The 19,078-nt window shown below is 38.8% G+C and overlaps 1 protein-coding gene and 1 long non-coding RNA gene across 5 annotated transcripts in view; one reads left to right on the forward strand and one right to left on the reverse strand.

Annotated features, from left to right (window-relative positions):
* Positions 1-19,078, forward strand: part of LOC134489402 (uncharacterized) — a 279,530-nt gene that overhangs the window by 8,468 nt on the left and 251,984 nt on the right. The gene's annotated exons all lie outside the window — the stretch shown is intronic.
* Positions 1,021-18,968, reverse strand: FAM53C (family with sequence similarity 53 member C). 4 transcript variants are annotated; one of them, XM_063292038.1, is made up of 7 exons: positions 18,818-18,968; positions 16,972-17,122; positions 13,034-13,265; positions 8,565-8,731; positions 7,572-7,629; positions 3,514-4,241; positions 1,021-1,382 (listed from the first exon to the last, which is right to left on the reverse strand). In XM_063292038.1, the coding sequence occupies exons 4-7, from the start codon at positions 8,592-8,594 to the stop codon at positions 1,110-1,112; spliced, it is 1,089 nt and encodes a 362-aa protein (XP_063148108.1). In that variant the 5' UTR covers positions 8,595-8,731; positions 13,034-13,265; positions 16,972-17,122; positions 18,818-18,968; the 3' UTR covers positions 1,021-1,109. The 4 variants fall into 4 exon arrangements, with proteins under 4 accessions (XP_063148108.1, XP_063148110.1, XP_063148109.1 ...); XM_063292040.1 differs by lacking the exon at positions 16,972-17,122 and having other exon boundaries at positions 18,818-18,963; XM_063292039.1 differs by lacking the exon at positions 18,818-18,968 and having other exon boundaries at positions 16,972-17,365.

The raw sequence follows: 19,078 nt of genomic DNA on the forward strand, positions 1-19,078 counted from the left end.
TCACCTTGTCTTCTGCTCCCCCCCTTCAATTTTACGAAGCTAACAATCTTATTTTATTTTTGTGGGCGATAAGCTCTAGAATATAGGTTCAAAAATATTAATAGGGTTTATAAAACTGCAAGAGAAAATCCTGTGATAGTATAGAGAGATTTGAACTTGTTAGATTTATGCATATTAATCTTGTAAAGGCATAGGTGGTTTTCCCACTAATGAAGTAAAAAAGTATAATATACATTTCACGTGAAAGTGTATATTAGAATACATTTTTAGTCAGTCATCATTCCTTTCAATAACAACCAGGTTTGAGAGATAACCTACGGCATTAGTTCAAAAATTGTGTTTCCATGTTCTGGCTGCTTGTACATTTTTGTACGTCTGGCAGCTATACACTTGACTAGAAAGACAGAAAAAACATTTAAGTCTTTTCAATGGGGTGAAATAAAACTTTGTAAGACAGCAGGATGGTATTTCTTTCTTGAATTCAAAAGCTAAGAGTAAAATGCTTACTTTTGGTGAAAGTTCTTCATAGAAAAAAACAAATGCCTATACAATGTTGGGTTTAATTTTGCTGCTTTTCTCTATCTTCCCATATTAGGCTGCAGGTTAAGAGTTCTAAGCTGACAACTAATGTGGATGCAGATTCATCCAATAAACACGTGATAGGATTAGAACATGATTTCAAATTACTATAACACAAAGCTTCCTGTTTAATTTTTAAAAAGCAATTGTATTAATGTTATTCCCACATGTAGGACTCTATTAAGAATATACCATATTTCCTTTCTTTGGAATAAAGGTTTTTGAGTGTTGTGGTCCAGGACAGGGCAAAAAGCTTGCCAAGGAAAGCAAGTTTGTAGAACTGCTGACAGAGTTTTCTTCCTGTCCCCTTAAGCCTGACAGGGTTTATCATCCCATCTTAGACATACAACTCCCTTTAGCAATTTCTTTTTATTTTCTCTTTTAATACAAAAGAAACAAGCAGACAAAACCCCATTATCCTACCGCCACTTTCCCCTCTACCCCCACCCCACTCCCCCACCCTTATCCAGGAGTGCAGCCTCCCTTTGCTGCTGACTCCAAAGTCAGTTTCTCAAGCAGACATCCAAATGCTAGTTCTCTTCAATCAAAGTTAGATCCAGATCACTAAAGTCTGGTTGGAAGAGTGTCCTTTTGCTTGCTAAACTCCAATTTATTTGTCGTGCTGCTTGTGCTGCTGCTTCTTCCTCATCATCCTCCTCTTCACTTTCACTGAGCACCTGGATACAATTATTGATGGGACTGCAAGGAGCTGAAGGTGCTTGTGGGCTGCAAGCCAAGAGCCATGATGGATAGCCGCCTTCCTCAGATTTGTCTAACTGACAGACTCCCCCTGCAAATGGTTTCTGTCAAAAAATAAAGAAACGTATATTTCAACACATTTATATTGTGTTCTATAAGCATATACATGGTTAGGTGAATTAGAACACTAGTGTGACTTGCTGTAGTTACTGCTCAGTTCCAGAAACTATATCATCATCATCATAATTGCACTATTATATAAGGAGCTACTATTATTACTAAATATGGGAGGCATTCTAAATGTTCAGCTTGCTGGGATGCAGACATGAATTTTCAAAAACCGCTTTTATTAACAAACCAAATCTGCCAAGTCTATGGCAAGTAGTGCTCCCACAAATCCTTTCTGAATCATTCTAGATTCACAAAGCCTGTTGTTCTATTGCCATTTTTACTACTCCCAGGGTATCCTTACTAATTTTATCTACTAGATAACCCGTGATATGTTGGGTCATGATTTCAGAGATATTTCCTTAACAGATTCCTCAATACCTTCAACAGTGGCAGAGCTTCTAATGAACTGCCCTCACTGGAAAAGTTCTTAAAATTCAGGGAGATATTCAGAGATGTATCTGCCTTGAAAGTAGCCAATGTCATTCATACTGAACTGAATAGCACAGTCAAACATCAGGTATTGACCACAGGAAATATTTTATGACATTCTGTATTATGTCATTAAATGTTTTATAAAATTTGCCAAATTTCAATTCCACAGGGGTCATGGGTACCAGACTTTGGACGCATTCTCTAAGTTAGCCCATTTGAGGTACCTTTTGTTCAAAAGTTGTGCCCTTATGATGCACTGTTTCGCCCAGTTAAAGGTTACACACAGATGAACAGGAGAGTTTTAGTAGTATATAGATAGTCTCTCCAACCTCTAGCTATACACTGCATTACAGGCAATCCTTGGTTAACAACTACTTGTTCAGTGACTGTTTGAAGTTACAACAGCATTGAACAAGTGGTAGTTACGACCATTCCTCAAAGTTCTGGCCATCCCAGTGGCCCCGTGGTCAGGTGATCACCACTTGCAACCTTCCTTGCCACCTTCCAACAAGCAAAGTCAATGGGGAAGCTGGAAGGGAAGGCTGTAAGTTGCTCCTGCCACTTTCCTGCAAGCCCTCCCATACTCTGCAGCACCCACACTGCACCTGGCTGCGCTCGCACTGGGCTGCAGCAGCCACCTGCATACCCTCCGAAGCACCCACCCCACACCTGGTTGCACTCATGCTGGGCTGCAGCACCCACCCCCACTCTTGGTTGTGCTGCAGCAGTCACCTACCCATCTGCTGGCTTGCTTGCAAGCTGCCCAGGACTTGTGACTTCCTGCTGGCTTCCCCATTGACTTTGCTTGTTGGAAGCCGGCAGGAAGTCGCAAGGAGGTCCTCGCTTAATGAACCGCAGTCCTCACTTAATGCAACAGGAACTGCTGGGACTGCCATCACTAAGCGATGCTATCATGTGATGTCACGCTTTATGACTGCATCACTTAGTGACAGAAATTCCAGTCCCAATTACCATCATTAAGCAAGGACTACTTGTAGTCTAGTCCCACTAATTTCAGCATTTTTCAATTATTTTAATAAGGATCATGATATCTTGGGTATTTTTTTGCTTGCCTATGCAAAAAAAGGAAAACAGGAGCCATAGCGGAATGCTTTGTTCTAAGTATGAAGAACACTGCCTTTGGAATGTGAGCTCTCTTCAGCCACTTTGCTTTTAATTCTCCCCACTCATGAAAGGTTTCAAATAACCATTGGCTGTTCTTGCAAATAACCAACATCCCACTAATACAGGTCATTATAAATCCTAGAATTCATCAAGACTTACAAAGTTATTTCAATATAACTGGCAATACAAGTATCCTCTTTGGAAGGATCTGTTTTATATAGGCTCTGGTCTGCCATTTGTATTAAATACACATGGAGCAACGTATTTTGTTGGTGTCATATAGATAATCTCCAACTTTTTCCACAGTATATTCTACTCATCTTAACAGATTACATAGCACCATATAACTGTTAAATGTAACATGTTTTGCTACATAGGCAAATCCAGTTGTATTTCAACAGTTTTTGAGGTTTTGACTTTCATTTCATTTCAACTTTTCAATTATTTTACAGGGAGGCTTTGATTGATGCGGCTCTGAAGCCAAGTAGATGATGCTTCCTTTCTTACCTGATTCATCTTGTAGAAATCAAGGGAGGGCCTATGCCACCTCACATCCTCTTCATGGCGCCGCTTGAGACCACATTTCCTGGTGTCCAAGTCACAAGGCTGTGAGCGGCTGCGAGGGAGGCTGTGCTGGTGTCGAAGTAGCTCTGGTGTGGAAGTGGTAGAGCTCTGGGGGGAAGGCAAGAATCTGACGGGTGACAAAGAGAAACGTCGTTGCAGAGGGTAGGGCTGCAAAGTCTCTCCAGTCTCCCAGGGTACACTTGCTGGCGATTCGCGAGACAGAGCCAGACTGAAGAAAGGTGGACTCCTGCCACCAACAGCACCATCTTGAACACACTGGTAAGAGGCACTGGGGACTGGATTGAAGCAAAGTCTGTTGGCTTCCTGAACCAGGCTCTGGGATTGTACTGCCAAAGTGTCCCCTCCACTGTTCTCCCGACGTTTGATGTGTGTCCACACTCTGGAGCCCAGGGGCCTCCAGACAGCTTGCCAGCGGGAAAGGTCTTCTGGCACTGAGAGTGAACGACAGTGTCTTTTGGTTGGGGGCACAGAAACTTTTTCTGAAACTAATGAGTTGGTGGCCAGTGTTTGGGATGCAAGATTGTTCCGAGGGCTGTTTTCTGGGCTGCACGTTGGCAAGGGAAGGCTCAGGCTGGACTGTTGGTAAAGATCTGTATTGTCTTGGAGATGGATCTTTGGACAGGGAGCTAGGTCCCTCCATGAAGTTCCCTCTGTAAGAAATAGCACAAGATAGAAAAGTTAAGTTGAGAGACTCAACTGTCACCCAGATCAACCTAATTAAATATTCTCTTACATGTGATTTAATAAAAAGATAGTGGATTCCTCACACCAAACTGAGACACCTTTCACCCTACTCCTTCAAAATGTTTTCAATATATTCTGTAACTACAATTGTGGAATAAAGACCTGATCTGCTTGGTATGTTAGCTCACATGTGCTCTACATTTAATAACTCTCATCCACCTCCGTTAAGATTTATAATTTGTTCTCCTTTCTTCTGTATCACTTGAGTAATGAATAAAACGCAATGATAAGAGTTGGGGGAATATTTTCCAGCCAAACATTCAGAGTTTGTTCTCTCTAGTGCCCTAATTATGATAACTGTGCTATTTAATGGGAGATAAATAAGAGGTCTCTGAATTAAAGTTGTGATTATTTCTTACCATGCTACAAAGGAGATATTTATGAATAAAAGAAAGAATTATGCTTCTTAGAGACAATCGCATCTTATTTTATCATTGCATTCCATTTGTAGTTAAAAGGAGAAAAAATAGATGCTATCACTTTTATTTCTTTCTACTGGAGAAACTAAATAATGGGAACATCCAAATGAACAACTGAGAGCACAAATTAGAGATCCAAATGAAAATTAATACTTGGTTTATTAAAAAAAACTTCCTTTTTTGTTTAGCATCACTGAGAATATAGGGCTACTTTCCATTGTTTTCTTTCATCTATATGGAGAAACACATCTAACACAATCACTGGACATTGTACACTTTTATAATACACCTACTTCCTTCCTAATCATGTCTTTAGAAAAGAAAGGCAAGAAACATACTATTTTAATTCTATTAAGATTACTTTGCCCAACACCCTGTGTAACTGCAAAAACAGCCAGAATTACTCGTGAAAATCATCAAATGAGTGAAGTACCAAGTTAAAAATACATGCAGTTCTGAAGTAAACACACAGAAGAAACTGTCAGAGTTGCCTGTGCTTTATATGTATGACCCAGATGCAACTGGCTTTCTCAAAAAGGCAAAAAAAAAACCCCAATACAGATTATTTGATCCAAAAAATTCCACCCCACAACTAAAAATATTTGTGTCATACAATTAAGAGGACCAATGTAAAGTGTAAACAACAGACACTAGACAGCACTTTTGTGAAACACAGAATTATGATTTTATACAAGACAGAAGGGAGAAGTGTCATTATCTGTAAGCCCAATAGAGTGATAGCCATACTGTATAACCAACTTCAGCTTCAACAGCATAGTTAATATACAGGAGCAGAAGCAGCAGATACTATATAACTTTGAAAAAAGACTAACAAATTTATTTTCCTAGGCCAAAGCTCATTTTATAATGTATTTATTTTGTAGTCTTAATTTGAAAAGTAACATTTTGTAGAAACAAGCTCCTTGAATTAAAATCAAAATTCTGACAGGGCAATAAGAAATTGTACAAAATAAAGGTAACTGAACAAGTTTAAAGCCAAAAAAGTTTTGTATGTTTTACAAACCATCCAGGAACTTGCTAATGAGAAAAGTAAAAATTATGGAAATAATCAAGAAATTAAATAACCGATTATGCTATATAGTTTACCTTAAACAATACTTTCACCTATTAGCCCAATGCATAAAAACATTTATATGGAGACTATTCCAATTCCAAGCTTTTACAACATAATGGAGTTTTAAGGCAGATTGCTGTACAATATATGGTAATAATTATATATTCATAAAATGACCAAAACAATTACAGGAATTACCCATTTTGGGAGAGAGCATGTGTTTTCCCTTTCTCTCTTGTATAAAATGTGCCTAAAGAAACTGTATAGCAAACAAAAGTCTTACTTATAAAAATAAAAGCTATTTGTATTCAGGAGTCAATTTCAGGAACAAAGTCAGTTGCTTTATTTTAAGGGCCATTTAGGATTCTGGAAACATAGTTTATGGCTTAAAAATTGATTCATAAATAGTATCATGTTCCAATATTCTATCTGCAGTAAGAATCACCACTGTCGACAGCTTATTCATTTTAAATTAATTAAGAGAGCCAGTTTGGTCTAGTGGTTAAGGCAATGGGCTAGAAACTAGGAGACAGAGTTCTAGTCCTGCCTTAGGCATGAAAGCCAGTTGGGTGACCTTGGGCCAGTCACACTCTCTCAGCCCAGCTCACCTCACAGGGTTGTTGTTGTGGGGAAAATAGGAGGAGGAAGGAGTATTAGGTATGTTCACCGCCTTGAGTTATTTATAAAAATAATTAAGGCAGGATAGGAAATAAATAAAAATTTACAATACAGGCTTTCACTTATCCATCTTGAATTTCTTGCACTACATGCTAAAATTGTTCTATTTATGTATTAAGCTTGTTATACTATTGACTATTAAAGTCTCTTTAAAATTATTTATCACAATAGATTTACTTTTATAACTTTTTGTTACAACCAGTTTTTACAAAGAGTTAACTGTTACGTATATTATATATTCTAAAATGGTTATATAATGTGGAAGATTAATGTTCCCACCTTGTGGAACACTCTTCCCCTAGAGGTGAGGCAGGCCCCCACTCTCCCAGCCTTCTGGAAAGGTGTGAGACCTAGCTCTGCCATCTCGCGTGAGGCAGGAGGAGGGGTAAGCAATCCTGGGGGTGGTCAGCACCCTGAAGAGGCCCCCATGAATTAAATGAATTTAAATTAAGAACTTTTTAACATCTGTATCTTGGACTTTTTATTTATATTTTTATTTAAGAATATTGTTTTTATTGTATATTAATCTGTATTTATCCTAGTTTTATTGTAAATACTCAGAGTCGCTCTGTGAGACGGGTGGTGCTGAAATTTAAATAAATAAAAAATAAATAAATATAAGAATGCCATTGGAACTATTTATTGAAATCTGTACATTTACCACCTGATATGAATACTGCAACATGAAAATACTGAGAGTTGCCAATACAAACACACAGAGATAAGAAACATACATTTTAAAAGCTATTAAATTTTTAAAACATTTCCCTCCTCCACAGACTGCCTGAAAATAGCCATTCCTATTATTATTTGGACACTCCCCCTGCTTTTGCCCTAGCGAACGCTGATTAAAAATGACTTCAAAACATAAACCTGTATTTTGACAAAATCTTCAGTTAAGAAGGGTAACAGTATCTTAAGAACATAGCCGACACAAGGAGACTTAGAAAACAGGTTTATCTTGTTAACTACATGCTTCATGTAGAGAACATAAAATAAAGAGAACAGACAAGAGGAAAATGGATGTAGGCACAAAAGGTGAAAGTCCAGTCAGATGCTCTTACCAGGCGCTATCTGGAAGGGGCTGCCACAGCTGGCCACATCAGCATGATCGGGCAAAGGCTAGGGAGGGAAACACAAGAAGTCACCACAACACAGCAAGGGCCAGCATCTCATAAACATGTCAAGCTCTGTAATTCCCACCATCAAGCTTCTCATAACATCCCAATGTCAGTTATGAGATTCTAACAGCAAATATGATATCCACTCCCCTTTCCGCAGACAACACTAAGCTTTAACCAAAGGGAATGCTTCTAAAATTTCATTTAAACTGAATGCTGAGAGAGTTGGGAGGGACAAAATAATCAAACAAAAACTATGATTTACTCAAGCTTGATTATCAGCCTTTTATATTATGCTGTCTTGTACTCATCCATAAGCTATTTATGATGTTTGACACATTTTTTAAATTTCTCATTTATGCTTTGCCTGTATTAGATTTAATATGAGAAGTTTAAAGATACTTCCCTACCCCACCCCCAGGGAAATGTGAAAATGCCCATGAAAAAGTTAAACCTTTACATTTTGGCCATGAAATTAATCTATTTGTTTACTTGGATCCCATTTTTCTTTTTTGTACTTTTTCAATTTTCTTTAGTAACCAAAAGCTCTGAATCAATGACAATATATTGTTATTTATCTGTATGAAATCTTATCATTCAGAAAATGAGCAGGTACTACATAGTTTTCTGAAGTATGACTCCCCAGAGATTATCTAAATTACAATATCTTCAAAAATCATAGCTTGACAATGACAAAATATGCCTTATTAAAATTCTTGGCCTCAGAAAAGTATTGGAAAGGCCTATTAATGGCACCTTTATCACCCCCCATCCTGTACTGTTTTGCTTTCAAATGCTAACAGAGTAACATGTAGCCATGCATTATCCAGGGGGTTAAAAATCATAAAGTCAAATTGAAACACTTCCTATTCCAAATCACCAGTTCTCTGCTGCATAGCTTCATCTGCTCAAAAAAAGTTATACTCTTGATTGTACCTTCCCTGCAAAAGCTTCATTAGGCCACATCCCATTCTTGGAAGTCTACACCTCAGTGTTCAAACTTCTGTATGGAAAAGATGAGTTCTGTTCCTGGCTGCACCTGCAGTGACTTTGTGCTGCTATAATTTATTAATTTCCAGGCACGTTCACCATGGACTCCAGACCTAAAAAGAATCAGGAAGCACATGCTTCATATTCCACTGAATCACTCCTTTTTAATTTAAATTTTGACACAGGAGCACATTGTTCTTAGTTTTCCAAGTCAGGTCACCTCTCCTTAGATTACAGGGACAGTTGGTAGTGGGAATTTCTTTGTACGGTTGATTCTACCCTATTAAGAAAAAAATATGGAAAAAGTACAGACCCAGAAATGCCTGATATTAAATAATTGGGATGATTGGAAAACAAGGAAGATAGAAGACATGCACATAAGCTTGAAATTGGTGGGAGAATTGGAAAATTGCAGGTAATTTTCCTTTTAAAGAGTGCTCCAAAATACTCAGACAAGGACATGATAATACAACAAGGAAAAGAATCTAGGATTTGGAGGCAATCAGTACAGTGAAGGGATTGACTGCAGTTGGGCCACTTCTACTACATTAAGCCTGAATAATATTTATAAAGCAAACAAGCAAAACCACATCTTGAGTCTTCCTCCCCACAAGTGCACACACATTCATTCTCCTTCCATCTCCTTTTTTAGAAAACAGGCTACCCCTCTGAACTTAGTCATTCAAATGGAAAAGTTCCTTTAACCTTCACCTATGCAGAGCTGTAGCAATTATAATGCTAATTTGAATGTATCTTCAGTCTACCGATGGCAATAATTTCAGACCTTGTGCATTCGTTAAATGTCACTGTTTTCCCACACCACAACTAGAACCAACATGGTTAAAAAAGAAAATATATGCAAGATGTATTTACAAACAATACTACCCCAGTTTTTTTAAACCATGGCGCATAGTTCCTATAAACTTCCTAGAAAAAGTACACATAAGCACTAGCTTTTACATAGATTTAAACCCAAATTCTCCTTATATTAAAATCTACTTTCCTCCATTTTCAAATTGTTGCCTCTCATATTTGTATATATCAAAAATCGCTTCCATTTTCTAAATTCTGCCCCAAGCCGCACAAAAGTTTATTAGAACAAAGCTGCAAATTAAAAGAATCAACTATGTACTGTAATTTGTCACTCACCTGCAAGCAAGCAGCAACAGTCCTTAAATGAGCACTCAAGGTGAAAACTAATCCTCCCCAACTTTTTCTTTGTGTCACACTATTTAGATTATAAACCTATGAGCAAGGTAGGGGTTTTTTTTTGCATGTTTCTCTGGGAACTTCTTTTTCCAATAAGCAAAGTAAAAGTGCTTTTTTAAAAAATAACAAACTGCCTCTGTTGCAAATGATTTAGCTGGTCTCAGTGTCATTTGATGCCACTGATCATGATATCCTTCTGGACCTTCTGCTTAGGGTGTTGGGAGTGGGAGGCAGTTTTCCAGTGTGTCTCCTCCTTCCTCCTAGGTTGGTTCCAGTTGGGTGTTAATAGGAGGGGAGAGGTCTAGCTCTAAGCCCCTGCCATGTGGGGTGCCTCAGCGTTTGACTGTCTCTCCACTCCTATTTAACATCTACATGAAGCTGATGGGCAAGGTCACCTGTTGGCATGGGAAAGGTATCATCAGTATGTTGATGATGCCCAGTTGTACATCTTCACCCCAGGCTGTACAAGTGACACTGTAGAGGTGCTTACCCAGTATCTGGAAGCTGCCAGGATCTGGATGGGGATGAACAGATTTGCGACTCAATCCTAGCAAGACTGAGTGTCTTTGGGTTTTTGGGCCCCCTAGTTCTGGAGATGTTCCATTGATAACTCTGAATGCAGTAGCACTCCATTAGACAGAGTTGGTGCACAATCAGAGAGCTCTCCTGGACGCACAACTCCTGCTCGAGAAGCAGGTGGCAGCTGTAGCCTTTGCACAGATTCATCTTATGCATGAGTTGTGCTGTTCCTGCACTGTTCAGGAGGCTCTGCTCACAGCTACTCATTCTTTAGCATCATCTGTATTATTGCAACCTGTTGTCCATGGGGCTATCTTTGAAAAGCAGTGTCATCATGCAGACCCAGGAGACATTTCTTTTCTATTGCAGTGCCTGCCCTGTGGAACAGCCTCCCCTTGGAAATCAGGATGGCCCTTACCCCACTGGCCTTCAGGAAGGCTGTAACAAAACTGGCTTTTTTCACAGACATTAGGGCCAATGGAGCCTGACGTTAGTGAATCTGAAACTGAGGATTAGGTGCGAGGTGCCTTGGTTTCATATACTGCGTTTTATATTTCATTATGTTTGTTGTATTTGTATTTATGCTCTTTTTATTGTTTTGTACTGTGAGGTGCCCAGAGTTATTTGCTTAAGATGGGTGACCATATAAATTTCGTGAATAACAACCATTAGGAATCAAGCAGTTTCATATATATTGAGTTTCTATAATTCTGCTGTAAGGGCTGCATTTAGCAGCATCTGACATTTAGCATGGAAGGGTTCCAGCACCAATTCTTATCAATGTACATGTGCAGTTACTATAGCAAAATCTTTGCTTAACTGCCATGCTACAGAGGTAACACACTTGATACTCATTCTCTCAAGTAAGAGAACATTAAAAGATAGGGAACAGGCAAGTAGCACTGTCAGAAGGTGGTGGCAACAGTGGTAACAGCAAGCAAAACCAGGAGGTGAGAAATGCCTGAAATAAACGCAAGTTCTTCTAATTTATTCTATCATGTCATCTTAATTTTGGGAGAACAGAATATGATAATACAAGCTGCTGCTAAAAACTAAACTCCTAATATGACAAGCTTATTATGTGATCCAAGTAAATGAATTTATACTTAACTGAAATTTTCCTCCTGCAAACTCCGTAATTTCGAGAACTCTGTTACCCTTATTATACTTATTTTAATAGTGGCCAGCCAGAAGGCAAAGAAATGTCACAAGCAGAATATATTAGCAAAATTGTTCCATTGAAAATATATATATATATATATATATATATTCTATCTGTTGTGACTACAAGCTACCTATAGCCTATAATTTACTATAGTAGGTATTATCATGTAGCATTAAATTCCATACAATGATCACATCTATTATATAAAATAGCATTTCTGTTCTTAGGCAGGGTACCAATGTTTTTCTGAAGAGAATCTAATCCCCATTACTATGAAATTTAATCCCAGCTGACACTAGTAGTTTGATAATTATACAAATATATTGTGGGGGGGCAGGGAAGGGCCCAATGATGTTTCTATTAATTTCTCAATTCAAAAAAGTAGTCCCTTCCATAATCTCAAAAGTAAACTAGCCTGGACAAATTGACCAGGAGAGCAAAGGCTGCCTCAGGTATATTTGGTTTTACTCTTTCAGTAAAGAAAATACCGCATTCTTGAATGATAGATTACTAATTGCTCTTTCTTTGAGCCACCTGTTGCCCACCTCAGCTTCATGTGCATTTTAAAAAAACACTTAGGCATACAGGTTACAGGAACTCACCCATCTTTTCACATACTTGCTTTTAAAAAATTTCTGTATCTCCTGACTATTGAGATGAGGTGTTGGATAAAGTAAGCATGAATAATCTCACAGAAACTATGTGCTCTCACTAAATAATGATCTCACTAAAAAAAAATCACAGATCTACTGGAAAGATATTGGCAGTTTCTGAAGTTATTCCAGCTTTTCCAAGCTGGAAAAGCACAAAGTATCTGAGAAACAAAACTGAAATAGAGCTTCCACAGAAGATGCATAATGAACCCCATTCTCTTTCTACAGAACCTAGCATACTATTGGTTCTTACAGGTAGTCCTCATTTAGCACCACATTTAGCTGAGACCAGCAATTCAGTCATTAAGTGAAGCAGCTGCTAAGTGAAACTGTGACTGTGCTTATGATCATACTTCAGCTTTTCTTTGTTTTACAGACCTGTGAAGGACGTAAATGCGAGGATTGGTCATAAAGTTATTTTTTCATCATCGTCGTAACTGTGAACGGTTCCTAAACGAGGCAGTCACTAAACTACCTATAAAACAACAGAACCTATTTTGGCTCATAAAAAGGTTAATAAAAAGCAGTATCTATTTGAACACCAAACTTGTATCATAAAGCTATTTTTGAACTTCTCAATTCTAACAGCAGTTTATCCTGTAACATGGGCAGGAAGCTGTTCAAAATAAAAATAGTTCAAAATCTCCTGAAATACTCACAGAATGAGTTCCATGATTCCTTGGATCCTGGCATCTGTTTGTAGTACACTGATGTTAGTACAATATTACCAATCTTTTCATTCATCAACTAAAAGAAGACTATAGACAAGACGAATATATATAGTTAGTGTTATATATATATATATATATATATATAACACTAACACTAACGTAACATTCAAGACTGAGACAAAGGAGAATAAATCATACCAGGCTGATGCTGAAGGATGTGCATTTCAATTCCTCCAAGCTCTGCTTTTGTAGCTGCTCAGTTATCAGTGTGATCATGGCTTTTTATGAAGGCCTGGCATCAGAACTCTTGAGACTCCAGCTCTGGCCAGCCTTCTGCCTCCCTCAGCAAATCCAGACGTGTTTAATCATCATCAGTTACCACATCTGCTCATTCACAATCTAGCCAAATTCCATGTCATCCTCCAGATCCCTGCAGGAGACAAACATATTAATGCATCCTACCTGTTCAGGCCTGATCAACTCCTTAAAACCTGAATATGCACACTGTTTTCTTCCCTGTATAATATATGCAAAACACAGGGAGGAGGCAAAGTCTGACAAGCAAATCAGACTGCAAAATGTTTTCTTTCTTTCTTTTTTTTCACTAAAATTTACAAGGAGTGTGTCTGTGTATTCTACCCCTAAGAAGTCTCAGGGCATAAACTGCCAGAATCAACCAGAAGCATCTATGATTCTCTTGCCATTTTACCCTCTTAACCAGGACTCAGCTTCCTGTAGCTTCAGTGCTGTTGAATGAGGCTACTTAGATACCTGTTTGCAGATCTGACTGTGATTCCTGAAAACGGACAGTACCATAATTTACCATTCAGAGAAAAAGGCTTAAATAGTTCCAAAACAGTTTAAAAATCCACCCAAAGCCAAGCCTCAATTACGCATATGATATGGTCCCGCTAAACTTAATATTCAAATACAGTAGATAGAAGTGATTGGCACAGTCACTAGTGAGTATCTTGCTTATCAGAGAATTTGAATGGTCTGCCTGCCTGAAATCACCTACTTGGCCTACAGTTTTCATTCATAATTTCTTCAGTGTTTCAACAGACCCTCCTCCAAGTTCCAATCATGTTATGTCTTATTTTTGTGGTACACATCTAAGAAGCTAGATTATCTTTTTTCATTCCAGTATTTATATCTCACCCCAATCACCCAGATACAATTAATAAAAATAACTAAAACAACTGCTAACCCCGTAAAATTCAAAATATTTCTGAGAGTTCTGGTTAAAAGCAATGAAAATTGAATGAAAATTAAAAATAAAAATAGTAAAAACCAACCACATCAACAATAAGGCAGTCAAATGATTATTGGCTTACTCCCCAAATCCTCAGTGAAATAAAATTGTCTTCACCATCTTCCTCAAAATAGATATTGTGGGGGCGATCAGGGCTTCTGAGGACAAGCTAATTCTCTTGTAATGGGGCAGACAACAAGATCACCTGTTTCCAGCCTCCCACCCCCTCACTTCTCATGAAGAAAGGATCCAAAGCATCCTCTCTAAGCTTACTATACTGTACGTTTGGAGGAGACATTCCTGAAGGTATGAGCGCCAAATTCCACAGGGCTTTCTAGTTTAACACCAAAACGTTGAATTGTACCCAGAAACCTACTGGCAATCAATGCAATGCCCCCAAGATAGGTATTTCATGCTGAAGCAGCTCTGATCTGTCAGCAAGTGAGCTGATCAGCAAGTGAGCAGCTTCCAAGTAGTTTTCAAAAGCAACAGGCTAGCCTTGAGGTGATAAGGGCGTAAGTAACCGTCACCAACCTTTGTGCTCCAAAAAAGGCTGCAACTGGAATACAAGTTGTAGGTGATCAAAAGCCACAGCTTCTACTTGCTGATCAACCAGGAGCCACGAGCCCAGGAAAACCCCAAGTCTCAGATTTGCTCCTTCAGGGATAGTCTGACAGCCTCCAACCACAGGGATCTGACCAAGGTAAAGGACTGATCACAATATCTTCCATCTTCAGTTTGTACTCCATCTACCATGAGGTAAAGAGTAAGTCTAGTATGTGCTTCTTCCAGATGAGTCAGGCCAAAAAACACCTGGGACAAGCCTATGTTTGCCACAGAAGCCATTAATTCCTGACCCCATCCAGATCATATGTCCAGGCCATAGCGACCGAAGTCCACCAGCTACCTGCAGTGGGGGAGAATCTAACACCAGTCCTGTGATGAGCTTTAGGAGAATGGACAGTGCTGGGTAGCAGGGAGGACAGTATGCCAGCAGTATACCTAATTTGCCCTACAACTCAACTTCAAAGAGAGTCACTTGTGGGGCAAGGCACATGGCCACCACCAAGATCTCTTGTAAGATCATTAGCACCATCATCCCGAGCCTTGGAGTCACAGTTGCAAAAACATCCAAAATGAGAGAAAATCTTGGACAGAACTACATCCCCATCTTTGCCTAATCAGAATTGTTATGCATGTCAGATTTGAACTTTCATCTACCTCTAGATTGTGGAATAATGTGGTTGTATTACATAGGCTTCTGGCATTCACCAACAGCAGCCTTAGACCAAGTTGCTAAGCAATCTGGCTCCCATACCCAGAGAAGAGGGAATTGGTCTAGAAGAGGGAATTGGTACCAAAATGCCAATTCCCTCTTCTCCTGGAACATCTAGCTCAAGGCCTATCATACCTTCCTCTGCTATCACAGTGGTAATTTGCCCCTGCTCTTAACACCCCACCCCACCTTAAGTCTTAGACCTCTCCTCCACCATATTTTCTACAAATACAGTTAGCTGCCCAGAGTCACTTTATATGGGTAGCCATATAAATCCAATAAACAAATAAATAAAAAAAGACTTCTTAAATATATTAAGGCAAAACATACAATGCTTCATGATAAGGAAACTAATTACTATATGCAAAAACATGAACAGTCCCATAGCCCATGTGATGCTTATCAGGGTTGCTCAGCATTCAATAAATTGCAGTATAAATTATACTCAACTACTTGCTATTGCCACCTTTATCCCAGTTTGAGATTCCTTTCTCAGTTTGGATAAGTAGTCTCCCACGTTGAACTTTACTAAATTATTTTCTTCAACATTCAAGAAACTTCATTTTTGTTAATTTACCATTTCTTGTTTAGGTACATGCTAATGAAAATTAACCTGCACCATTTCTTTTATCAGCATAGCCAAACTTTGTTAGATTTTTTAAAAAGTGAGCAAAATAACTTTTAAACTGTAGCAGAAGATAAGTTCTTCATCACATTCATTCTTAGGAAAGGAAGATTAAAGTTAATATTTAGGCAATATTTTGAATATAGCAAGGGTCAAATCCTCTGCACATTTTACCTATAAATAACCCTAGCTGAATGTGTCTTGTTTCTAAGTACATAGCAACAGGTTTGCATTGTTGCCAATCTAGTCTTCGTAGTACAATTCAATACATATCAGAACTCTTGCTGATTTCAGTAAGGCTTACTTTTGAGGAAGAATAGTCTCTTGGTCAATAAATATTAGTAACCTGGTTCACAAATCATGCTGTCCTGGCTTCTTTAAGAATAATATGTTGATTAAGTCACAATCAGCTATTTGTACTAAGCTCTAAACTATAATTCACAGACCACAATGGCTAGGTTTACACTGCATTTGAAGCCAAAACAAAAAATAGTTTATGGGTTAGTTTTACAAACCCAGCCAATTATAACTTAATAAACTAAACAAGCCAAGGCTTAGCATAAACTCACTCATCACTTACTTAGTCACAATGTAAATATTTTACATTGAGGTAATTGCAGCTTAACTCCTAATGAAGAAATTAGAATAAACCAGGAAAGGTCTGATGACTTTTCTGAAACCATACTTCTGTTACATTTTTAGTATTAAATTTCTTAATTATTCTTTTTAGCATCTTTACCCTCCATAATATCCTTTCTGAAGTCAAACTTTAACCACAGAAGTGATACACAAAAATACTTTTTATTATCATGGGGGAAGGGGCAAGTCTCCATAGATTTACTAGTCTTACCATTTAAAGTAAATAATGATTAAATACTTCAATAATGGATAATGATAAAATTCCAACGACAAAAAATACTGTACAAAGGGGAAAAAAAAGCTTTTATTAGAAATCTAATACTAATTTAAGTAGATTTGCTCACATTCATGTCTTTCCATCCTCCTCTTCTTACCGCCCGGTTTTATTCTCTTCTCCATTGTTTGCTTTAAATGTTAAGGTCTTTTAGGGCCGATACCTACCCCCTTGTTTATATTTGCTTTTGAAATTCAGGGAGGTAGAATATACTAGTGGTGCTAAATAAGTAGAAACAATAAAAAATGCATATTCAAAAATGTTAGACTCATTAGGAATTAAGAGCGCTATCTAAAAAAACTTATTCTAAGCTAGAGAGAGAGATCTACAACAATTCAGTTACTATTACAAATCGAAGTGCAACTTAGAGGCTTTGTTCACACAACATGCAAGTCCATAATTAATCCAGCTGTCTGGGTGTATAGAACACACTAACCAATAAATTAAATATATAGTACTGGCTGGGTTTGCACAACATACAGAGTCACAAACTAGCAAGCTATATTTTAGCCTGGCTTACTTTGGAGCACATTATTTTAAATTAATGGAACCTGTTCCTGTACATATGAGCATAGTTTTTTTTCCATTTCAATTAATAAAAATAACAATTAAAATCAACATTACATTTGTCATACATAGGTGTATATAAAAGATTCCTCATAACTTTTTTTGGACTAAATATGTCTTAGATGTTGATCTAGACAGCTTATATTAGCTCTATTTTCAATGTCATCAAGAATCTTAATCCTGATTAATTTAGCAGTTGATAGAATATACTAGATTTGCATCTGAAAGAAGTTCAGACCTCTGCTCAGTCACGGAGCCTACTGGGTGGCCTTGAATAAGTCAGTATCTTTCCACATTAACTAGTAGAACTATTGTGAGAATCAAATAAAAGATGTACTATAATCTTCCACAGGCCTCAAGTAAATAATGTAAAAGAAGTCTACAATAATTAAACCTTATATTATATGGAAAGCACCTCCTGATTATTCTTCACTATTGTTAGCTAAAATTATTCTTTTCCTTCATTTCCTGTTCTGCAATTATACACTGCATCTTCCTGTACTCTTCCTCCTTTTAATAGCTTCAGGTCATGGGCCTTGAAGGCTCCAGATAAATGAAGCCATTTTACCTGATGCCTTTAACATTAAATCAGAGCGTGCCAACCCCTTAAGAAAGTATTTTCTTTTGCAGTTGGTTTCTCATCCCGTCCTATGTAATTTCATTTCATTCAGTTCCTTCAATTACATAATTACCTACTTAGTAAGCACAAATCAGAGGTAGGCCTTAAGCAACCTCAGGGTTCTCTGCTAGAAAACACATAGTAAGACTCCACACCAAGACTGTATCAAGCAGTTTGATTCAACTGTGTTTTAAGAATGGGTCCCATCAACCTAGTTTTTGAAATGCATCCACAGGGGAGGTAGTCTCTAACAAAGCAGGCCCTGTTCCACCCTCTCCTGAAGGAGCCAATCACCTCCTCCCCACTTCCCCACCAAGGCCTTCCATTCCACCCCAAATTCCCATACAGATTCACACACTTACCGACATCATCCACCTCTTTTCCTGAAATCCCCACCTTGTCTCTCTCTCCCATCACCCCCCCCGCATAAAAACAAAACCACCTCGACTTCCTTTTATGACAACATGTCCACAAGCCTCACCTTTCACAAAGACCATCCCACCTTAGCCTGCTGGTTACCCCCTCACACTTAGAGCCCCCCCGCCATATTTCAATATTACCCACTCAGGCTCTGCAGCCCCTTCAACACGTACCGAACGCCCGATCCCTCCCCCGCCCGCTGAAGGGGGCGGCAGCTCCAACACCTCACGGCGGCTCAGCCAGAGAACTAGTGCGCCCCAATAGTCTCACGCGCCCCCCAGCCCCTATTCTAAACACCACTGGAACCAACCATCTACTGAAGGGAGACTGCCTCCTGGACTCTCAAGCACTAGTACCCACTGCCGGCGGGCCCTCTGTCTTCCAGCTGCCGCCCCCACCCGGCGGCCCGGGCTCCCAGCCCCCCGCCAGGAGCCTCCGCTCCCCTTTCCGTCGGGAGTGGATCGACCTGCTTGGGCCAAACCACCCACACAGCAGTGGGGGGAAGCGTCAAATCTCTCAGAAGCAATCGAGAAGGCACTTTCAGAAACAGACTCACGCAGCCGTCACGAGC

This window comes from Candoia aspera, chromosome 2 (assembly GCF_035149785.1).
Source record: "Candoia aspera isolate rCanAsp1 chromosome 2, rCanAsp1.hap2, whole genome shotgun sequence".
Taxonomy (NCBI): domain Eukaryota; kingdom Metazoa; phylum Chordata; class Lepidosauria; order Squamata; family Boidae; genus Candoia; species Candoia aspera.